This window comes from Chionomys nivalis, chromosome 1, assembly GCF_950005125.1.
Source record: "Chionomys nivalis chromosome 1, mChiNiv1.1, whole genome shotgun sequence".
NCBI lineage: Eukaryota > Metazoa > Chordata > Mammalia > Rodentia > Cricetidae > Chionomys > Chionomys nivalis.
The window spans coordinates 143,908,334-143,928,103 of record NC_080086.1 but is presented as its reverse complement, the minus strand read 5'-3'; the positions used below and the strand labels follow the sequence as shown (position 1 = coordinate 143,928,103).

At 42.3% G+C, this 19,770-nt stretch overlaps 1 protein-coding gene across 1 annotated transcript in view; it reads right to left on the bottom strand.

Annotated features, from left to right (window-relative positions):
- Positions 1-5,593, bottom strand: part of Hibadh (3-hydroxyisobutyrate dehydrogenase) — a 105,411-nt gene extending 99,818 nt beyond the window's left edge. The window contains exon 1 of the mRNA XM_057766521.1: positions 5,424-5,593. Within this exon, the coding sequence (XP_057622504.1) occupies positions 5,424-5,511 (88 nt within the window). The 5' untranslated portion in view covers positions 5,512-5,593. The remainder of the gene's footprint in view (positions 1-5,423) is intronic.
- Positions 5,594-19,770: the final 14,177 nt, after the last annotated feature.

The window sequence follows — 19,770 nt, the reverse complement described above, 5'->3', positions numbered from 1 at the left end:
TCAGCAACATGTAAGGACGGATGCAGATGAGCGTTCTCACACGCTATCAAATACATCAGATCAGCCTTTTTGAAAATCTATCTACGTTTTAATTTAAAACAACTGACTCAGCAATCTAACTTCCTAGAAATTTACTATTTACAAGGAGCTATAAACCTTGTCTTTAGAGGGTCAGCAGTAAATGACTTTCAGCTTTGTAAGCCATAAGGCCTTTTATAACAAACCTATTCATCTGTTCTAGTTTGAAAATCGTGATAGATAATAAACAGAAGTGCATGGCTTATTCTAATATAACATTGTTTAAGTATGATGTATACGTGAATGTTTACACATGTATCGTTACATATAAAGGCACTGGATGTCTTTCTAGATCCCTCTCCACTTTATTTACGGAGGCAGATCTCTTGAACTATGAGCTTATTGATTAGCTAACCTAGACAGACAGCTTGGGGTGGGGGGCAGAGGGCTTGTTATAACCACACTCACACAGGTTTTATTTGTTTGCTTGGAATCCAAACTTGGGTCCTCAGTGTTGAATGGCAAGTGGTTTATCTACTGAGCCATGTCTTGAGCCCTCAAATACAATTTTATTTGTAAAAACAGATACATGAATATGAGCCATCATTTGCCAGGTCCTATACACTAAACTCTGAACCACACAAACAGTTTATTATAGCACCAATTGTTACAGCAGAAAAATGTAAATAACTAATAACTTATCAGTAGAGTACTTAATTCACAATTCGCAGTAATTCATATTAGCCCAATGCAATGAAATATTACTCCCACATTTAATTGAAAAGAATGGGAACAGTGGAGTGGGTAAGAAACAGCTCGACGCTCCCACATGCAGCAGCGGGGGCTCCTTTCAGAATCCTCAATTGGGGTGAAGTTTGATTAGGATTCCTGACTGATTAAGAGAATTTAACACAGATCCAAGCACAGTGATCATCAGACAGGCACTCACAGAAAGGAAAAAACACATCAAGCTGCAGTTACCATGCATATGACTTTGGTGGCTCTCAAGTTACATCTTAAAGCTTGTTAACATCCCTCCCCCTTTTCCCTCTTTTTCATAAATGAAATTATAGAATGTTCTAAAGGTGTCTTAAATAGAACTGAACTCTATGAGGTAAAAACAGGGTCACAAGGAATACACAAGGGGTCAAGGCATGTCTTTCACTATAAACAGGAATACTATGAGAGTCCTTGAAAATTGTAGGGTTACAACTGAAAAAAGAAGAAAGATCACACAGAGGTGATTAATATGTTTAGGTCTTAAACATGACGGCCATTTAAGTCTTATCTGAAACATTTCTATATAAAAGGAACATTGTCTCTTATAGGTAACTAACTCACTAAAAATGTTGATTATGCTAGATTTCTTCTTTTTTAAGAAAAGCAACATTTTCAATTTTTGAGAATTTCATGCATGAAGATGATATTTACATCATTTCTACCCTTCCTTCTCCCCATCTCCAGCTCCTCGTGTGTCCCCTCCACTCACTCAAGTTCATGACTTCCTTAACTATGTTGCATGCACGCATGCACAGTCGGCTGAGATCATTTAGTGTTACTCAGGTGTGTATGTGTTACTGCCAGCCTATCCGAGGGCTCATCCCTGAAGAAGCCTGGCTCTCCCTCTTAGCAGACATGAACTTGCCTACAGCTCTTCATGCAGGACTGGGGCCTTCCAAGATTTCCCACATCAACTCAACTGTCAAGAAGTTTAGCCAGTCCGGAGTGAGGAGAGTCTTTTCCCTCCCGCGTATCCTTAACTGTCTTTCTATCCTGCCCTACCATGGTATACCTGTTTAAGTCAGAGGGAAAACCTTCAGGATAAATTACCAAATAAAACACAGGAAGATGCAGTGCATTAATACATGAATATGCATCTCTATCTACCCTGTTCTACTGCAGCCTACCTGTCTAAGACAGAGAGAGGAAAAGCCTCCAAGAGAAAAACCAATAAAAAATAGCAAGATGTAGAGTATTAATAGAAGAATATGCAGAGAAAAAAATATAGATGAAGTTATTTTCTGGGGTTTTGTATGGGTATATTAAAAAAAACAGTAGTTACAGCTCAAATGTCGAGTCATGGGTCTGATTTAAAGAAAAAATTTTTTTAGTAAGAATCTTTCGTTTATACCATATGCATTTAATTTTTATAACTACATTTGTGAGAAAGGGAAATAAATGAATTGGCACAGTGAATGTTAAGTGCTATGTGAATTAATTCTAACTAGAGAGGTTTCACTAAATGGGCACATGGGGATACAAACCAGTTCTGAATCAATTACAGACTAACAGTAGTGATGAAGTGGACCCAGCAAATGTGAGCTGTGTTGCTACAACCATTACACAGGTTAACCCTCCAGCATTCTTCATCCCAGATTCAGATCCCACCTGTCTAAACAATACTAGTAATGCCCTATTGCCAAATGTCTGCTCCAGGGACTGCAAACCCCGCCAATCAACTAGAAATGTTGTGGAAAATGTAATAAGGAATGAACAAGGGAGTAAGAAAAGCAATGTAAATAGTTAGCAAACTTCTATAACTCTCAGTATCACTATCTAAGTGGCAGCCAACTACGTGTTTATCAGTCAAGACAGGTTGTCAATGATGGGCTCAGTTCTCTTCATTTCATTACTGGGGCAAAATGAGAAAACGATGGTATTAAGTAAGTATAAGTGCTATACAAAGAGAAGTAACTCACTGTTATGATAAAATTTAATTCTAAGTTTACGAGATCCATGTGAAGTCACCTTTCAGATGTATAGCCCTTGAAGGGACAAGTTACTTAACTTCTACATGTTTTTATCAACAACAGTACCTACAACAATAGGTTACTGTAAAGATTACTTGAAAAAAAGATATGTAAAGCATTAAACAATGCCTAGCACCTGACACTCACTACACAGTAGCTACTCAAAGACCCTCGGGGAGGACCTTCCCTCAGGAGGAGACCCCTGAACCCAAGGAACAGTCCGAGACCACTGGCTGCAACGGCAAGAGGTTTTTTTATTGAGTGGTGCACAGGTACCTGTGGGCACCAGAGTCTATTTGGAAGACTTGCGCGCCCTCAGTCTGGGCAGGGGGTCTTTTATATGGAAACGGGCGGCAGAAGCAGTCATACAGAAGCAGATGTATGGTTACAGGGATCCCATTGGTCAGTTCGAATGAGGCGATGGGTTCACTTGGGGACAAGCTCCTCGGGGACATGAAGATCTGAAAAATAGCTGACTTGGCTCTATCTAGGGCACATGTGGTTCTTCCCAGAACTTTTCGTTCCCCTCCTAGGCCTGATGTCTAACCACAAATATCCTGTTTGGCAGCCTAGGAGTACCGACTTTATCTTGAACTTATACTTGTTGGTATGAAGGCCTTGCAAAATGGCGTTACAGCAGCTAAGCTGGGGTCTTTCACTACTTTTATTAACAAGGCCAAGAGGCAGCACTGCCAAACAAGTCCTACACCAAAGGGCCCTTTTGGCCTAGAGGGTTAAAAGGAAGAGAAAGACTAAAGGTGACAGAGATCATTTAGGGGACTACAAGCCTCCAGTGATGATGGAGCTTCTGAAGGAGTACCTGACATACAGAACTGGCTCCCAAGGCTACAGGGATCCAAAGGAGTTTAGTGGAACTCTTAAAAAAAAAATTTCAAACCTACATGAGAAATGCATCTTCCTTAAAGCAAGTTTTGACAGATGTGTGGAGACAGCAAAGTGACAGATAAAAATCAAACTGAAAAAAAAAATTTCAGCCAGCCTAAAGGTGATACTGGTTGATTGGTGAAGAAACTAATTGGAAAACTTGACAACACTGGTTTCTAAACTTACAGATTATGATCTCTCAAATGTAATATGAGCAAGGTTATATATAGCTTGGTAACTGGACCTGCTACCAGAAATCAGTATACTATCCGTAAAAAGATTATTTTACGTTTTCCAAAATCTTCCTAGTCAAAGGAACATACTTATTGTAGAGTACCGAAGAAAACATGCAAAGCCTCTGAACGGACTTTTACTGTGTCATAAGATATTAGAGTATTCTTCCCTTACCTGAAGGAGATACAGTTCAAGACTGGTTGTCTGAAGTTACAGACAATGTCAAACTCTACGCATATTTTCCCGCATATATGTTTGTGTACATGTGTTTGTGTACTCACGATAAAGCTTAATTCATAAAGTAGGCACAGTAAGACACCAATAGCAATAATCATAATAGAGAACAATTATAACAATATACTTTTTGAAGTTATAAAAATGTGGTCACTCACTCCAAAAATACCTTTCCACGTAGTATTTCCAGTCTAAGAGGTATCATTTCCAGAATGGTATAGCCTCTGGGGACTAGCTGGAAGGAAGGGGTCCGGGGGAATGGAAGAGGTGTGACAGAGGGCAATGGAGGCGAATATTATCACAATATGCTGTATCTATGCGTGAAACTGAAAAATTTTACATCTAAACATACAAAAAGTACAGCCCACATATACAAAAAGAATCAGTGATTTGTTTTAAACTTAGTATTGCAATTAAAATACAATACTATTTCATTTTTCCATCCCACCTTTGGTCAGGCGGTCTTTAAAAATGTCCTGATGCAATTTTTCCATGTACATGTTAAGGAGTCCCAAAAAGTGAGTAGAAGAGCCTATATCTGTATACTTTTTAACCTCTCTACGAAAATAGATCTAAAGCTAAATATAATTACCTTTTAAAATAAAATATAAAATTTTCTTATTAAATGAGTTATGAGACAGGAAAGTAATTATTTTTTCCCATTTCTTCTAGGATGCATTTGTAAGTCTCATTTTTAAAGGTATATAGATCTTTATAACATTACCATCTACAAAGTCAGTCAGATAGGCTCTGGCTACAATTTTGAGGACGTCCAAAGAGTTGTGGTTAATAATTTGTCAAAAGTCCACCACTTTCAGGCAGCACATAATGGAGTGAGCCCGGCTTGCTGGTCAAGGGTGACAAACTTTGCCAGATGCTAGGATACGGCCATGCTACGGATAAGGGTGATTAAACACAACTCGGGCCTTGCAGTTGGAGGTAGCGCCCGCTTAGGGTGAAGCCGGGAAGCTGGAAGGCTAGGGGTCGCCGAGGTGGATGTGGCGGGGTCACCCCTGGAACTGAGTCCTTCAAATGTTCTAGGAGCCCCAACTCCAAAGCGCACGCCCCAGACCCAAACACTCCTCCCCTTCAAGAACCCGTCGAGGACACCGAACAATCTGGAGTCCGGCAAAGTGCAGGAAGGGAAGACTGACACCTCAGGAGGCAGTTGCAGAGGGGCCCCGGGCCTTGAAGACCGCCACAATCGTCGCTTTTACCCTCAAACCAACCGCAGCCCTTGGAGCGACAAGCCCTCTTCCGATGGCCCGAGGAAACCGCGCAGAAGGGGCGCTAGGTCCTTACCCGCTGCAAGGCTGGCCGCGGGCCGCCGCCGGCCGCTCCAGTACCACAGACGGGAGGCTGCTCCTCGGAGCCCCAAGGAGGCTGCCATGCTGCCCCTGCCCCGCCTCCAAGCCGTGACCTCGGCCGCCACACACACGGCCTGCGAACTGCGAGTGTGCGCAGCCGGACTAGCCGGCTCTACGCAGAGGACAGCTCGCGCACGCGCCCTTACTGCTCTGGATGGGCTCCGCCCAACGAGGGGCGGAGCACGGTGTCGAGAAGCGTGGCCGGAGAGGCGAAACGGACCAATCAGGAGTTCCAGATCCTCAGACGCCCTGCCTTGTGGCCCGCTGCAGCAAAGTTTACCACCTTCGGGGTAGAACACTTGTTTACCCCAAGCCCAGGGGTGTGTGGAAGGCGGCGGCTGTCACTACCGCCTCCTCGGAGTACCTGCCCTGGGGAACTGCCTCTTCCTAGGGCTGATAACTGTTTTTCTTCCTAGAATGCAGCTATTGCAGTATTTAAAGAAAGAGCAGAAATTCCTTGTTTACTAGTATAGGGACTCAGTTTTAGCTTTAGTAATAAATACATGGATGTCCCAATGTTGGCATATATATTTTTAGTTTCTGTTGAAAAACAATAGAATCTACCATGTGTAATTACTGAAATCCATGTGATATAAGACTCAACGGTTTTTCCAATCATATTTGAAAAATAGAAAGTAATTGAATAGCGTTGTTCTCTTTGAAGAGTAGACTTTCTAGGAATTTGCTGAGTTCCAAACGTTGTTTGTTTATTTGATTGATTGATTAATTGATTGATTGTTTCGAGACAGGATTGCTCTTTGGAACAGTCCTAACTGTCCCGGAACTCTTTGTTTTGTAGACCAGACTGACCTCGAACTCAGTTCCTCCTGCCTTTGCCTCCCAAGCGCTGGGATTAAAGGTGTGTGTCACCATCGCCCAGCTAAATACACATGTCTTTAATGATTGAAAATTCTACTACCTGCATACATTTTGAAACCAGAGTCTAATGGTATGTTAAAATCCATCAGGGAAGCTGGGCAATGGTGGCGCATGCCTTTAATCCCAGCACTCGGGAGGCAGAGGCAGGCGGATCTCTGTGAGTTCGAGACCAGCCTGGTCTACAAGAGCTAGTTCCAGGACAGGCTCCAAAACCACAGAGAAACCCTGTCTCGAAAAACCAAAAATAAATAAATAAATAAATAAATAAATAAATAAATAAATAAATAAATAAAATCCATCAGGGAATATATAAGTGTATCATACAAACAGATGCATTGCTGCTCTGTCCTTATTTGAACGGTTGGTATACATATCTGAATTTCTGTATCCTTGGGGATAATTGCAACACTTTCTGTTTCCTCTGAAGGATTTTCATCTTCGGTACCCCCAAAACAAGACTTCGGGAAAAAAAGTAAATCAGGAGGAAAGAATGAGGTTTGGGGGCCATAGCAATCCCTGGATGTCCACCTCCCACCCTCCAAGTCTGTTTTTATCATGTTTAATTCATTTCCCTTGTATTGTATTCATCCAACCTAAAAAGCAGAATCAAGGGGTTGAGTTTGACCTTTAAAAAGCAAAACCAAAAAACTCTTCCTAGTTATCTGTGGAGTTGGTTGATAAGAGGAAGTAAGGTTTGCCATTGCATTAATGCTCCCAGGAAGCCACATTTAGTGCAAAGACCCATTTGTAAATAGTAGGAAAATAATTCCCCTCATTGGTTGTCTTTCTCAACAGTCCTCTGTCCTTCCATAATAGAAAAGAACAAAGGCAGAGGTAAAGGAAAAGTTTTTTTTTTTTAAAAAAAAAAAAAAAAAAGTTCTATTAGATAATCTCTCAGATTTGGTGCTTCCACCCAAATAGAACTAATTGGTTTCTGGAGCATTTCATGTCTCTCTATTAGGTTTTAACTGGAATGGATTTTCTGCAACCAATAAATGTGTCCCTCCAGGTTTCTATACTTAACTGCTGAAGTGCAGTCTGCTTTCCAACTATGTCGACCCCCACGGCAGAGCTGTTTACGACACAGGACAACACATCAATTCATCTCTGCGACTCCTTGAGTTAATATCCCAGTCCTCTTGAGATTTTACACCCAATCAGATTGCTTTTGTCATTTTTATTGTGGGCTACTGTTTTTGTTTCTCCGGGTTGTTTATGGGGCTCCTTTCTTGAAAATGAGTTATTTCTTTGCAAAAGCCTGACTCCTGTGAACACCATCCTCCTGAGAGTGGAAAGGAAAGGAGCCTGTGGGAGAGCAAGCAGGGTTCTACTTGTGGGTTTGCTTTGGTTTAGTTTGGTTTGATTTTGCTCAGACTTTGGAACCCATACTATTGCAAGTTTGATTCTTTTTGTTTCAATGCCACAAAGGGGGAGGTCATAATGTTCAGCTTATTCCCAGGTGGTGTGGATTGTTGTCTCCTCCCAGAAGTCCTGCATTGCTTCACCAAGGACTGTCAAAGGAGGTTTTCATAAGTGTGACTTTGTTACCAATCCTCACTACCTACTAGGCAGTTACTGCCTGGGGTTAGCTTTGTGGGTGGGGGCTAAGGAGGTTTTCATAAGTGTGACTTTGTTACCAATCCTCACTACCTACTAGGCAGTTACTGCCTGGGGTTAGCTTTGTGGGTGGGGGCTAGGATTTAAGACTGGCCTGGAACTTGCTATATAAACTAGAATAGCCCCAAATTCGTAGAGATTCACCTGCCTCTACCCCCTGAATGCTGGGATTTCGAGATATGCATCACCACACCCAGACCATTCCAGGACTCTTTAAGCACCCAGCCCATTCCAGGACTCTTTAAGAACCTGGTAGCTGGGCAGTGGTGGTGCACGCCTTTAATCCCAGCACTCGGGAGGTAGAGGCAGGCGGATCTCTGTGAGTTCGAGGCCAGCCTGGTCTACAAGAGCTAGTTCCAGGACAGGCTCCAAAACCACAGAGAAACCCTGTCTCGAAAAAAACCCCCCAAAAAAGAACCTGATCTATCCCTGATTGAGATCTGGAAAGGGGGGATTGTGGGGAACACAGGAAGCCCTCCTTAGGTCTCAAAGGGACAAAGACTCACTGTGGTGTCAACATATCAAAGCGAACTCTGACTACCTATTTCTCCAGCATCTGTCAGTGCCTGTTAGAGTCCTAGTTCGCATACCCCGCCCAGGGACTAGGCTGCCCTTTCCCCAGCTGTTCTTCCCTATATAAACCAGTCATTTGGGGTAATCTTTTACCTCTTTGGTCTCCTGGCTCTCCCCTCTCCTTTCTCCTCTCTTTAAGATGGTACTCTAGGGCTGGAGAGATGGCTCAGTGGTTAAGAGCACTATCTGCTCTTCCAGAGGTCCTGAGTTCAATTCCCAGCAACCACATGGTGGCTCCAAACCATCTGTAAAGAGATCTGGTGCCCTCCTCTGGCGTGTGGGTTTAATAAATGGAGGCAAAAAGTTGTATACATAATAAATAAATCTAAAAAAAAATAAAAATAAAATAAAAAAAAAAGATGGTATGCTATTGCAGGAATTTTGATCACACTGTGACACTCCAGAGACTGTTTAATAAAGTTTACCTTGAATCAGGGGGTGGAGCCAGTGACTAGCTAACCAGAATTAGCCATAGAGAAGCCAGCAATTTGAGTAGAGAAGATGCACAGGAAGAAAAGAACGGGGCTTTGAATTTAGTGCTTCCTTTTGGTTTTGGAACAAGTGAAGAGACCCATCTCTTGCTGGGTCTCTAGCCAAAAAGCAAGGTCAGTGGATTGCGTCTCAGCTTCTGAGCTGGTTTTCACCCCCACATCTGATTTACGAATCTTTGTTGATAAATGGAACGGTAGAGATTTAGTCTAAACCTTCATATCTGCCAAGGCTGCAGGACCAGAAGGCCTTCAGTGTAGAGGCCTGAGTGACCAGTGGGGCATTGACTGCAGGGCTGTGGGGCTGCAGAGGATAAATAAATATCAGTAGATTCATGTGCAACCACTAAGCTGACAGAAAAACACTGGTGTCCTTAGTTCCCTCCATGATAACATGACACCATTTCCCTTGCTCCATCACTTGAGTTCCCCAATTCTCTCCTTTTTCTTCCTTTCCTCCTTTCCTTTGTTCCTGCAACAGTTTTTCTCAACTCTCAAGTCTTCCTTGGAAGTTGACCATCTCAAAGTCTTTTACTTAGGTGACAAATAAGCATCATGAAAATAGTCGAGTTTAGAAGCTGGATCCAGATGTTCATATAGCTCAGCAGTGGAGCCCTTGTTCAGTATGTGTGGGGTTGTACTGAAAACTCAGCACTGAGCTGGGAGACAAGGAGAAGAAAGGATACCTACAGTCACTTGACCCTTTCAAAAATATATAAACTTAGCATCAGGTTTGGCTGGTTGAAACCCAAAAGTCCAAAGGATAGCAATTCTTTTTTTCCATGCACGAATGAAGCCAGGTCTGGAAGTGTAACTCCATACTACAGTATATATGAATGTGTGCATAACACATTTCCAGTGTGACAGTTCCAGGTTATTAAACTCCAAGGTCACCTCTCATTTGTTTCTGGACTGTTCTGGTTTGACTACCTGGCTGCTGCACAAATTCTAATTGGTCCTAATAATAAAAACCCGGAGTCAGATATTAAGGGGTGAAAGCTGAGTGATCAGAGAAGAGGTGCAGCCAGCCACTAGAGGCTGCGTGCCCAGGCTAAATCCTCAGACTGCATCTGAGCTCCTGGCTCCTCCCGCCTTATATTCTTCTGTCTACCCAGCCATATCACTCCTATCTCCACCTCGCAAGTACTGGGCTTAAAGGTGTGAGCCACCACTGACTGTGTCTGTTTCTCTGAATCAATCAACCCAGGGTGGCCTTGAACTCACTTAGTTCCATCTGCCTCTGGGAGTAAAGGAGTGTGCCACCCACTGCCTGGCCTCTCTGGCAAACTGGTGGCAGCTGTACACTCTGATCATCAGGCAAGCTTTATTTGCTGGATTACAAACAAAATATCACTACACCTAGCACAGCTTTCCAGCTTTTCGTCTTGTTGGAGTCCCAGGCAAAGGGAAAGATGAAAGAAGTCAAGGAGCCCGTTGACTGTTCTCATCAGCGTGCAAAAACTCCCACCCTACAACGGCTCTTTCCACGCTAGAACTTAGTCACTTAGCAACACCTAGCTCTGAAGAAATATTAAAACTATAGTGGAGAGAATGTTTTTTTCACTTTCTTTTAAAGAGTGGATCTGGATAGGCATGACCACCAGTCTTTCCCATAATCGATTTTAAAAAATGTTTTGCAACACAAAACATTGATAAGATAATTGAACTCTAGCTCAAATAGAAAGCTTATCTGAGTTCATATTGTTGTGTTTATTTAAGAGGATTAAAATTTTTATAGCAGAAATTCGTGTTTAACAGGTATATATACACACACACATATCTCCTTGCTCCGTCATCAAAGGGGGCCTAGCAATGAGTACACTTAGTATTAAGTATTGTCTAGTTCCATTTTCCAATCTTTGACGATGGTGATTAACAGTTATCTACCCTTGTAAATACGAATTACAAAGGTTATTGAATGAAATTGGTCATCATGTATTACAGTTCGAACATGAAATATCCCCCACAGGTGCATGTTTTGAACATCTGTTCCCCAGCTGGAGGTTGTATTTTGAGGCACTGGAGAGTCTTTAAGAGGCTGGTCTCCCTGCTGAGTGGAGGCTTAATTTGTATTGTCATTCTTTGTGTTCCTTCTAAATACCCATTACTTTGAAAATGGCACAGTGTATCTAAGACATGGGTCCCTTGAAGACTGGCTATTTTCATTACCTAGAAATGTCACTTTATTGCCCTGCACTCCTCTCCGATGCAGCTCAGAAACCACTTGATGATCTTTGAGAAAGAAAAAGAAAGAAAACTGAGAACGAGAGAAAAATAAGGTCATTAGCAGTTCTCAAGCCACGAGAATTCAATATGCAGCTACTGCTGAGACAAATGTCACTGCCTGTGCAGAAGGCCACACCCACACTTGGATATGCACTGCCCTTTTCCTAAGGGTTCTGTCTCTCCATAAATGCCTGTGTTTAAATTTAGGTGAAAATCTCTTTTCAATGAAATCTAAATTACTTTAAAAAGTGCAAGAAACTATAATAGCCCGCCAAGTAGAATTAATTAATATATTAGGGAAATAAAATAATGATTTCCACTTGTGGTTGTAATCAGCACATTCTGTGTGCTCTAATAAAGTTACTCAGAAAGCCAAGCTATACTGAGAAACCATTTCACTGATCCGCCAGGCTTAAGTTCACTTGCCGGTCCATTCTCTCCCCGTACACAGACCCTCACTGGAATTCAAGGGTTGCTTCATAGGCATGGAATTGAAAGAGGGGGAAACAAATCAGATGTCCAGCAGATTTGTTCTCCGTTTTGTGACCATGGTAACTGGAAGTGCTCACAATCGATGCCTACATCTCCCGTGTTTCTTTTCAAGCTAAACATGGTGCTGCAACTGGACATATGAGGTCCAGGTAGAGGATAGGGCTTTCTCTTGTCTGGACAATGGGCATCACCAAGGGTTACTTTTGCCTTTACTTATCCCAAGGTATAGGCCAGAGAGTTTTGCTTCTTTTTAAGGAGATTTCATCCCTGTTGTTGAAAAGATATTTCCGTGGATCGATAAACTTTGGAAAAAGGACTGTCTACATTCTGAGATGATGCTATTTCTTCCTTTCTTTTCTTTTGTGTGTGTGTGTGTGTGTGGAAAAAACTTTCCCTTTACGGTTTGATGGTGACTATAGTTTGATCTATCTTTTCATGCCAAATTTTGTCATTTGTAAGATTAACATGACTTCACTGGGTCTTGTAACATTTTGGGGTGGTCAAAAAGCTAAAAGTCCTAGAAGTACTGCTTGATCCTGATACAGCTTTTAAAAAATTATCAGCATTCTGAAAATATAGCAACTTCAAACTGTTCACACTGACATTTGGAGTTGGAGCTGTCCTTTCTCTTTTTTCCATTCTCATTAGGATGTATTAATTGTACAATTAATGGACTTCATTTTGACACTTCACAACGTATATAATACACTCAGCCCCTTATAATTTATACCCTGCTCCCCTTCCCACCATTTTCCTTCTTCCAAGCTTTCTTTCTACTTTCAAATATTATGTCTATTTTTTCTTTTTTCTTTATTATTGTTACGTATAAATAAAACCTGCTGGTCCATTTAGTATTCATTTAGTGTAGCTCATATGTATATTTTTAAAGGGATGATTGCATGGTATTAGCTACAATGAGGGGCTAGTCCCGTGGGAAACTGACTTGCCCTTTTCAGCACTCATTAACTGCCTTCAGCTCTTCTCAGATGATTTCTTCTTGTTAGTCATGTAACAAAACTCTTAGAGAGCATTGTATTTTATCTCGTTTACAAATTTTAAGGGCACATTATCCTAGCCCTCAGGTTTTCACACTGTGGTGAGGCTTCATTTGCTGGCAGCTCAACTCTCAATATCTTATAACAACATAGTGATGGTTTGAATGAGAATGGTCCCCATAGGCTCATGTTTGAAGGCTTAGATTAGGAGGTGTGGCTTTATTGGCATGGGTGTGGTCTTGGCCAGAGAAGATTGGTCACTGGGGGTGGGCTTTGAGACTTCAAAGCTCATGCATGGCCCAGTGTCCTTTCTTTCTGATTGCTGCCTGTAGATCAGGATGTAAAGCACTCAGCTGCTGATCAGAGCCTGCCTGCCTGCTTCCTACCATGATATCCATGGACTAACCCTCTGAAACTGTAAGCAACTCCCAATTAAGTGTTCTTTTCTTATAAGAGTTGCCTTGGTCACGGTGTCTCCTTACAGAAATAGAACACTAAGACAAACACCAACAATGTCTCTCATTTCTTGAGCACATTTTTATGGCAGGAACCAGGAACCAAATAAGTTCTTTATATGGATTGATTCAGATTATATTTTAATAACTGTGTAAAATGTTCAAAATTATCTATATTTTAAAATGAGACATGTATAGCCTAAGGTGTTATTAACTTATCCAGGATCACATAGCTAGGAACTAGTGCTGGAGCTTGTGATCAAGCATGCTTTGCATGGAGTCTCACACCTAAATCTCAGCACCATAAAGCCAAGGCAGGAGGATGTAGAGTTTAAAGCTAGCCTGGGCTACATACAGAGGATCTATCTCAAAAACAATCAAAGAGGGAATCAGCAAAATGGCACAGCGGGTAAAAGTGCTTGCTGTACACGTCTGATGTTTTGAGCTTGAACCCTGGAACTCATGGTGAGAGCTGACAATCAACTCCTGAAAGTTGTTCTCTCATCCTCATATGCATACAGTGATTGCAAATAAATTGAAATAACAACAGAAAACACTCCAAAACAAGGAACCCAACCTGGAACTGTTATCAGGACCAAGAACTTGGGTCATAGGCCCAAGGGGAGAACATACTCCTTTTATTCTTCTAAAATGAGCATAGTATTAAAATGACTCCTGATACTTCCTGCCATACCCATAGATCAGTGCATCTCTCAACCCTCACCAGAGAAGCAGCTTCTTGCAGGAAATGACAATTATCTCAGAGACCCACAACTGACCAACATGCACACAACAGGAGACCACAGAATGCTCAGGCCTAAATGGGATGTCTGTATCATACCCTTCTCCCAGTGCTCAGGGACCTAAGGGCCCGAAGTGGCAGATAATTGCAAGGAGAGAATGTTTGCAGACACAGCGGGGCAGCTGTACATGGGAACTCGTAGCAATTGAGATCACATGCACAGGAGTTTTACCTGCTTAAGCCAGACAAAAGTCCCAGCATGGAGTGGGAAAGACAGGCATGAAGAGGCATCCGTAGCTGAGAAGCCGTTGGCATGTGATCACTGCCGGGAGAGGGAGAATATGTTGTTGCTGTTGTTGTTTAATGATGTCACTCCTTGTGGGTAGACTGTATTCCAGAACGGGCCCCATGCTTGAGAGTATTTGAGCAGCACACATTGGACTCAATGAGTTTAAATAAAAGGAGAGAACATGAAGTTGGGTGAATAAGGAGGTGGGAGTGGATCTGGGAGGAGGGGGAGGAAGAGGGTGAACATGAAGTTGGGTGAATAAGGAGGTGGGAGTGGATCTGGGAGGAGGGGGAGGAAGAGGGTGAATGTGACCAAAATATATTGTATGAAATTCTCAAATAATTAATTGAAATATTATTTTAAACAATTTAAACAAAAAAAATTAAGCCGAAACCAGGCATTTTATTTGCCATCGATGTTTATAAGCATTATATAAAGTGGCGGAAGCTACCTTCTTACTGGGAATTTGGTCCTTAGTCTTATGTGCTTTAACAGAGGTAGTGACACGTATCAGGGCTTTGGTTAGCGCTCTTACGGTTAGCGCTCTTACGATTTCGTGCATGAAAAATATTCAGTGCTAACCCCAATCTACCTCACGTATATACAAACAACATTTTCACTTTTTATTTGTGAATTCTTTGCCTCTAAATTAACTCCTCACTATATTTTTCTCAAAATAATCCATTTATCAAGTGTATGCATGTGTATGCATGTGTGTGTGTGCACATGCAGAGGTATACATGTGTAAACACTTATGTGGAGGCCAGAGGTGGATATTGGATGTCCTTCACAATAATTCTCTACCTTATGTTTTATGAACAAGTCTCTCACTGAATCTGGAACTCACCAATATGGCTAGATAAGCTGGTCCCAGGGATCTTTTTGTCTCTGCCTCCCTAGCATTGGGATTACAGTCATGAACTGTACCTTACTTTATAATGTGGGTTCTTGTAGGTGGAGTTTCTCAGTGTCAATGCAGTCATTCCCAAATAACCACACAGAGACTTGTTATTAATTACAAATGCTCGGCCAATAGCTCAGGATGGTTACTAGCTAACGCTTACATTTTAAATTAATCCTTATTTTTTATCTACCCTCTGCCACGTGGTGGTACCTTGTTTTTTGGCAAGGAGGGTTTTGAGATAGGGTTTCTTTGTAGCTTTGGATCCTGTCCTGGAACTTGCACTGTAAACAATGGTGACCTCAAACTCACAGAGATCCACCTGTCTCTGCCTCCTGAGTGCTAGGATTAAAGGTGTGCACCACCGCCTGGCCCACATTCTTTTAACATGGCACATTTATCTTGTTTCTCTGCCTCTCCTCACAACTCCCCAGACTCTGCCCTTCTTCTTCCCAGCGTCATCTGGCTGGCTTTCCTTGCCTATACCTCCTGTCTAGCCAGTCAGCTCTTTTATTAAACCAATTAGAAGGTGCCTTGACAAAGACACATCTTCACAGTGTATGAAAAGATGATTCCATAACAGGTTCTAGGGATTAAAGTCAGGTCCTTTGGCTTATGAGACCAGCACTTTACTGAATGAACCATCTCTTGAGTCCACAAACTAGTATTCTTTTTTATTATATTTATTTTGTGGGGTTTGGGGAGCATGCTCATGGCACAGTGAGTTTGTGGAGATCAGAGAACAACTTAGGAGAGTCAGTTCTCCCCTTCTACCCTGTGGGTTCTGGAGTCAAAATTGTTGGGCTTGGTGACAAGTGCCTTTGTCCGCTGAGTTCTCTGGCCAGTCATAATATGCCTGAAAGAAGAAATTTGACCTATAGTAAAGTTTTGGCTCCTTTGTTTATTTGTCACCAAACTTTCTGGTTTAGCTTAGAGAACAACGTGACTATAAGGCCAGCCTTCTTTATTTGCTTTTCTGGGATCTGACCTTGGATTTTGTTTAACTAGTGTCTGATTTCCATACTGACTCCTCTATGCTTCATCTGATGATCTTCCGCTGATCTCTCTGGAGCGGTGGTTCTCAACCTTCCTAATGCTGTGACCCTTAATACAGTTCCTCAGGTTATGGTGACCCCCAACCAGAAAATTATTTTTGTTGTTACTTCATAATTGTGATTTTGCTACTGTTATGAATCATAATGTAAATAAATATCTAACATGCAAGATATCTGATATGTGACTCTGTGAAAGGGTCGTTTGATTCCCCCAAAGTGGTTGTGACCCACAGGTTGAGAACCACTGCCCTTGAGCCTTCCTACATAACCTTTCCTAATGGATATCTTCTGAGACATGTACATTGTGTGCCAGTTTTCCACATACCGCTGACCTCAGCTTTTAGAGTTCAGAGTTCCACATTCTATAATACACAGTGTATTTATGTTAACTTTTTTTTATTGTTTATTTGTTTTGATACAGAATCTTACTTAGAGTAATTCAAGATGGCCCCAAACTTCCTAAGTGCTGAGCTTAAGGGCATGTGCCACCAAACCTGTTCCAGCTAAGGACAATGAAACCAAAAATAATCTGCCTTCAAGTCTCCCCCTGGTAAGTTCTGTGGTGTTATTTCTGAGGGTCCCCAAGACCACTCCCAGTGTTAACTGTTCACTAGGAGGACTCAGAAGCATGCATGTGGCAAGTCATAGCTATAACTTATTATAGCAAAAGGATGCAAAGCAAAGTTGTGCGTGTAAAAATGCATGAGGTAAAGTAAAATCCAAAGGAAACAAATTGTCCTCTCACAGTGAAGCCACACAGAACATGATTCCTCCACAAGGAGTCATGGCAACACACACGGACAGATTCAGCAGCCTGGGTTTTCACTGGGGCCTGAGCAGATAGGCTCCTTCTGCCTATTGCCCTCTCCCAGATTCCTAGCAAGAGAACACATGTTTAGCATAAAACACACTGTTTGCATAAATAACTTAGTACAAGTAATCTTTATTTATTTGTCTACCTATTTATTTATTAGTTTAAGTGGGTCTTACTTTACAATTCTGGCTGGCCTGGACCTCCTTATGTAGACCATGCTGGCCTAATACAAGGTTCCTCCTGCCTCTACCTCCCTCCTGAGTCCTGGAATTAAAGGAGAGTACCACCATACATGGTTAGTAAATCATTTTTTATCCATTAACGTAGTAAAAGACTTTCCCAAATCCAACTTCTTAGATGCCAGCTAAGAATCATGCTTGTAAGGAGGCTTTCTAAAGGACAGCAGTTAAGCTGGACATGGGGTTACACACCTTTACCAGCAGATCTCAAGAGGCAGAGGCAGGAAGATCTCTCTAACTTCAAAGTCAGCCTAGTCTACACTGTGAGATCCAGGACAACAGGGGGCCATATAGTGTCAAAAAAAAAGGCAGTGAAGGGCTAGGAGCTAGGACAATAGTTCAATGGGTAACAATACTTATTGCAATAAGCATAAGGACTTATTTGAGTTTGAATCCCAGCACCTATGTTAAGAAAATGAAGGAAGGAAGGGAGGGAGGGAGGGAGGGAGGGAGGGAGGGAGGGAGGGAGGGAGGGAGGGAGGGAGGGGGAGGGAGGGAAGAAAAGCCATACGTGGCTGTGCATGCCTATAACCCTTCCTCCTCCGGGGGAGGGGGGAGGCATGCCAATTTCAGGAGTCACTGATCTAGCTAAAATACCCAGTTTCCAGTTCAATGACTATGTGTCAATATAGTAAGATACTCAATGTTCCCCTCTGCTCTCCACATGCACACATACGAGTACACAACCCCACATGTAGACATTACACACAGAGAGAAGAAAGAAAGCAGTTATAAAGAGAGCAGTCAAGCACGCTGTGTTAATGTTTCTGCTTTTTACTGTTTTTCCCGCAGAGATGCAGACAAAGGATATCTGAAGTCTGGTCGAACAGATGCGGGGCAAATTCTTTGAGAGAAAGCCAAGACTCTGAGACTGGAGCTCTAAGCCATAACTGCCACAGCTCAGGGAATGGAAAAGAAGGTAAAACAAAATTAAAACAAAAATTCTATTGTGAAACCCGCTGTGATGCTGGCTGCCAAATTGATGGGATTTAGAATCACCACAGCCCTGTGGGTGTGTCTGTGAGGGATTATCTAGATTAGGTTACTTGAGAGTGGAATGCTGCCCCACGTAAGGGTGGCACCTTCCACAGGCTAGGGTATGAGGATGAATCAAAAGAAGAAAGTGAGCTGAACAGAAGCATTCGTCTTTCTGGACTTCCTGACCACAGATGCAATGTGACCAGTGGCCTCAGGATTTTGTTGCCATGTCTTCGATACCATAACAGACTGTACCCTCAAACCTAGCCAACATACCCCTTCTTTTCTTAAATTGCACTTGTCAAGATCCTTTGTCTTAACATTAAGAATTTACGCATCCACTGAACTGTTTTGGTCCTAGGGGATTGATTTTGTGTTAGCTTCATGTTATTACAATGTAATATCTAAGGCAACCAATTTTGTAGGGAGAAAAGGTTTAAGGAGCAGGATCTGGCAGGCACCATTGGTTTGGTCTCTGGTGAGGGTATTGGATGAGACTGATTGAGGACTAACAAGCTGTCACTTAACTGATTGAAGTTGAAGAAGGGAAGAAAAGGAAGGGGGAATGAAAAGAGGGAAGAATGGAGAATAAATGGGATCCTATTTCCCTTTTGAAAGTACAACCCAACTACCTAAAGCCTTGCCCGCCCCCTAAGCCTTGCCTCTTAGAGGTTCTGCTCCTTCCCTTCAGCACCACCCTGGAGACCAACCCTTTAATCATGGACCTTTAAGGGGACATTCAGCATCCAAACCTTAGTAGACCCTAAATGCTTCTGAGTACTAGAAGGAACCCTCCCAAGGGCACAGCTGTATCAAGAAGCTTAAAGGTACAGAGAGAGTCTCTCAAATGTCCCCCCACAGCTCAGCAGGGTGGCCAGAGGCAGGAAGGCAGGAACTGGCTGTTGTAGAAAGTTTTCTAGCAAGTACTGTAACAGTATCCTGGGCCTCATTTTTCTGCTTTCCCAATTTCCTTGTTTCTATCCAAAGTCTGAAATCTCCACAGCATCTGACATGAACCCAGTGGGCCTTTCATGATGAATTTGTGACAGGTGATGACTTCTGCAGAGAGCGTTGCCACAGCACATGGTCAGTTGTTCTCGGGGGGTGGGGATCCCCTCTTGGCTTCAAACTGAGTATTCAGTGTCCCATGTTCTTTGAAAGAAAGATGGTCCATGTCAGGAATACTGGGGCTTGGACATAGTGATCTTACACACCAATATCCACACACTTCTTCCCAATGTTAGTGAGCTCACCAGAGACTACCTTAGTTACTGTTCAGAAAGAGGGTACACAAAGAGTGTAGAAGACAAAGGATAGGAAGGATGCTGTGGAACGTCCTCTGAACACAACATTGGTGCAGGAGAATTGTCTATATTCTGTCAATTATGTTTTAAATAAACACTGATTGACTAGTAGCCAGGCAGGACATATAGGTGGGACAACCAGACAAGAAGTAGAGGTGGGGAAATGAGAACAGGAGAATTCTGGGAAGAAGGAAGCTCTTTCTGCAGTCCTGTCCAGACACTGAAGAAGCAGTAT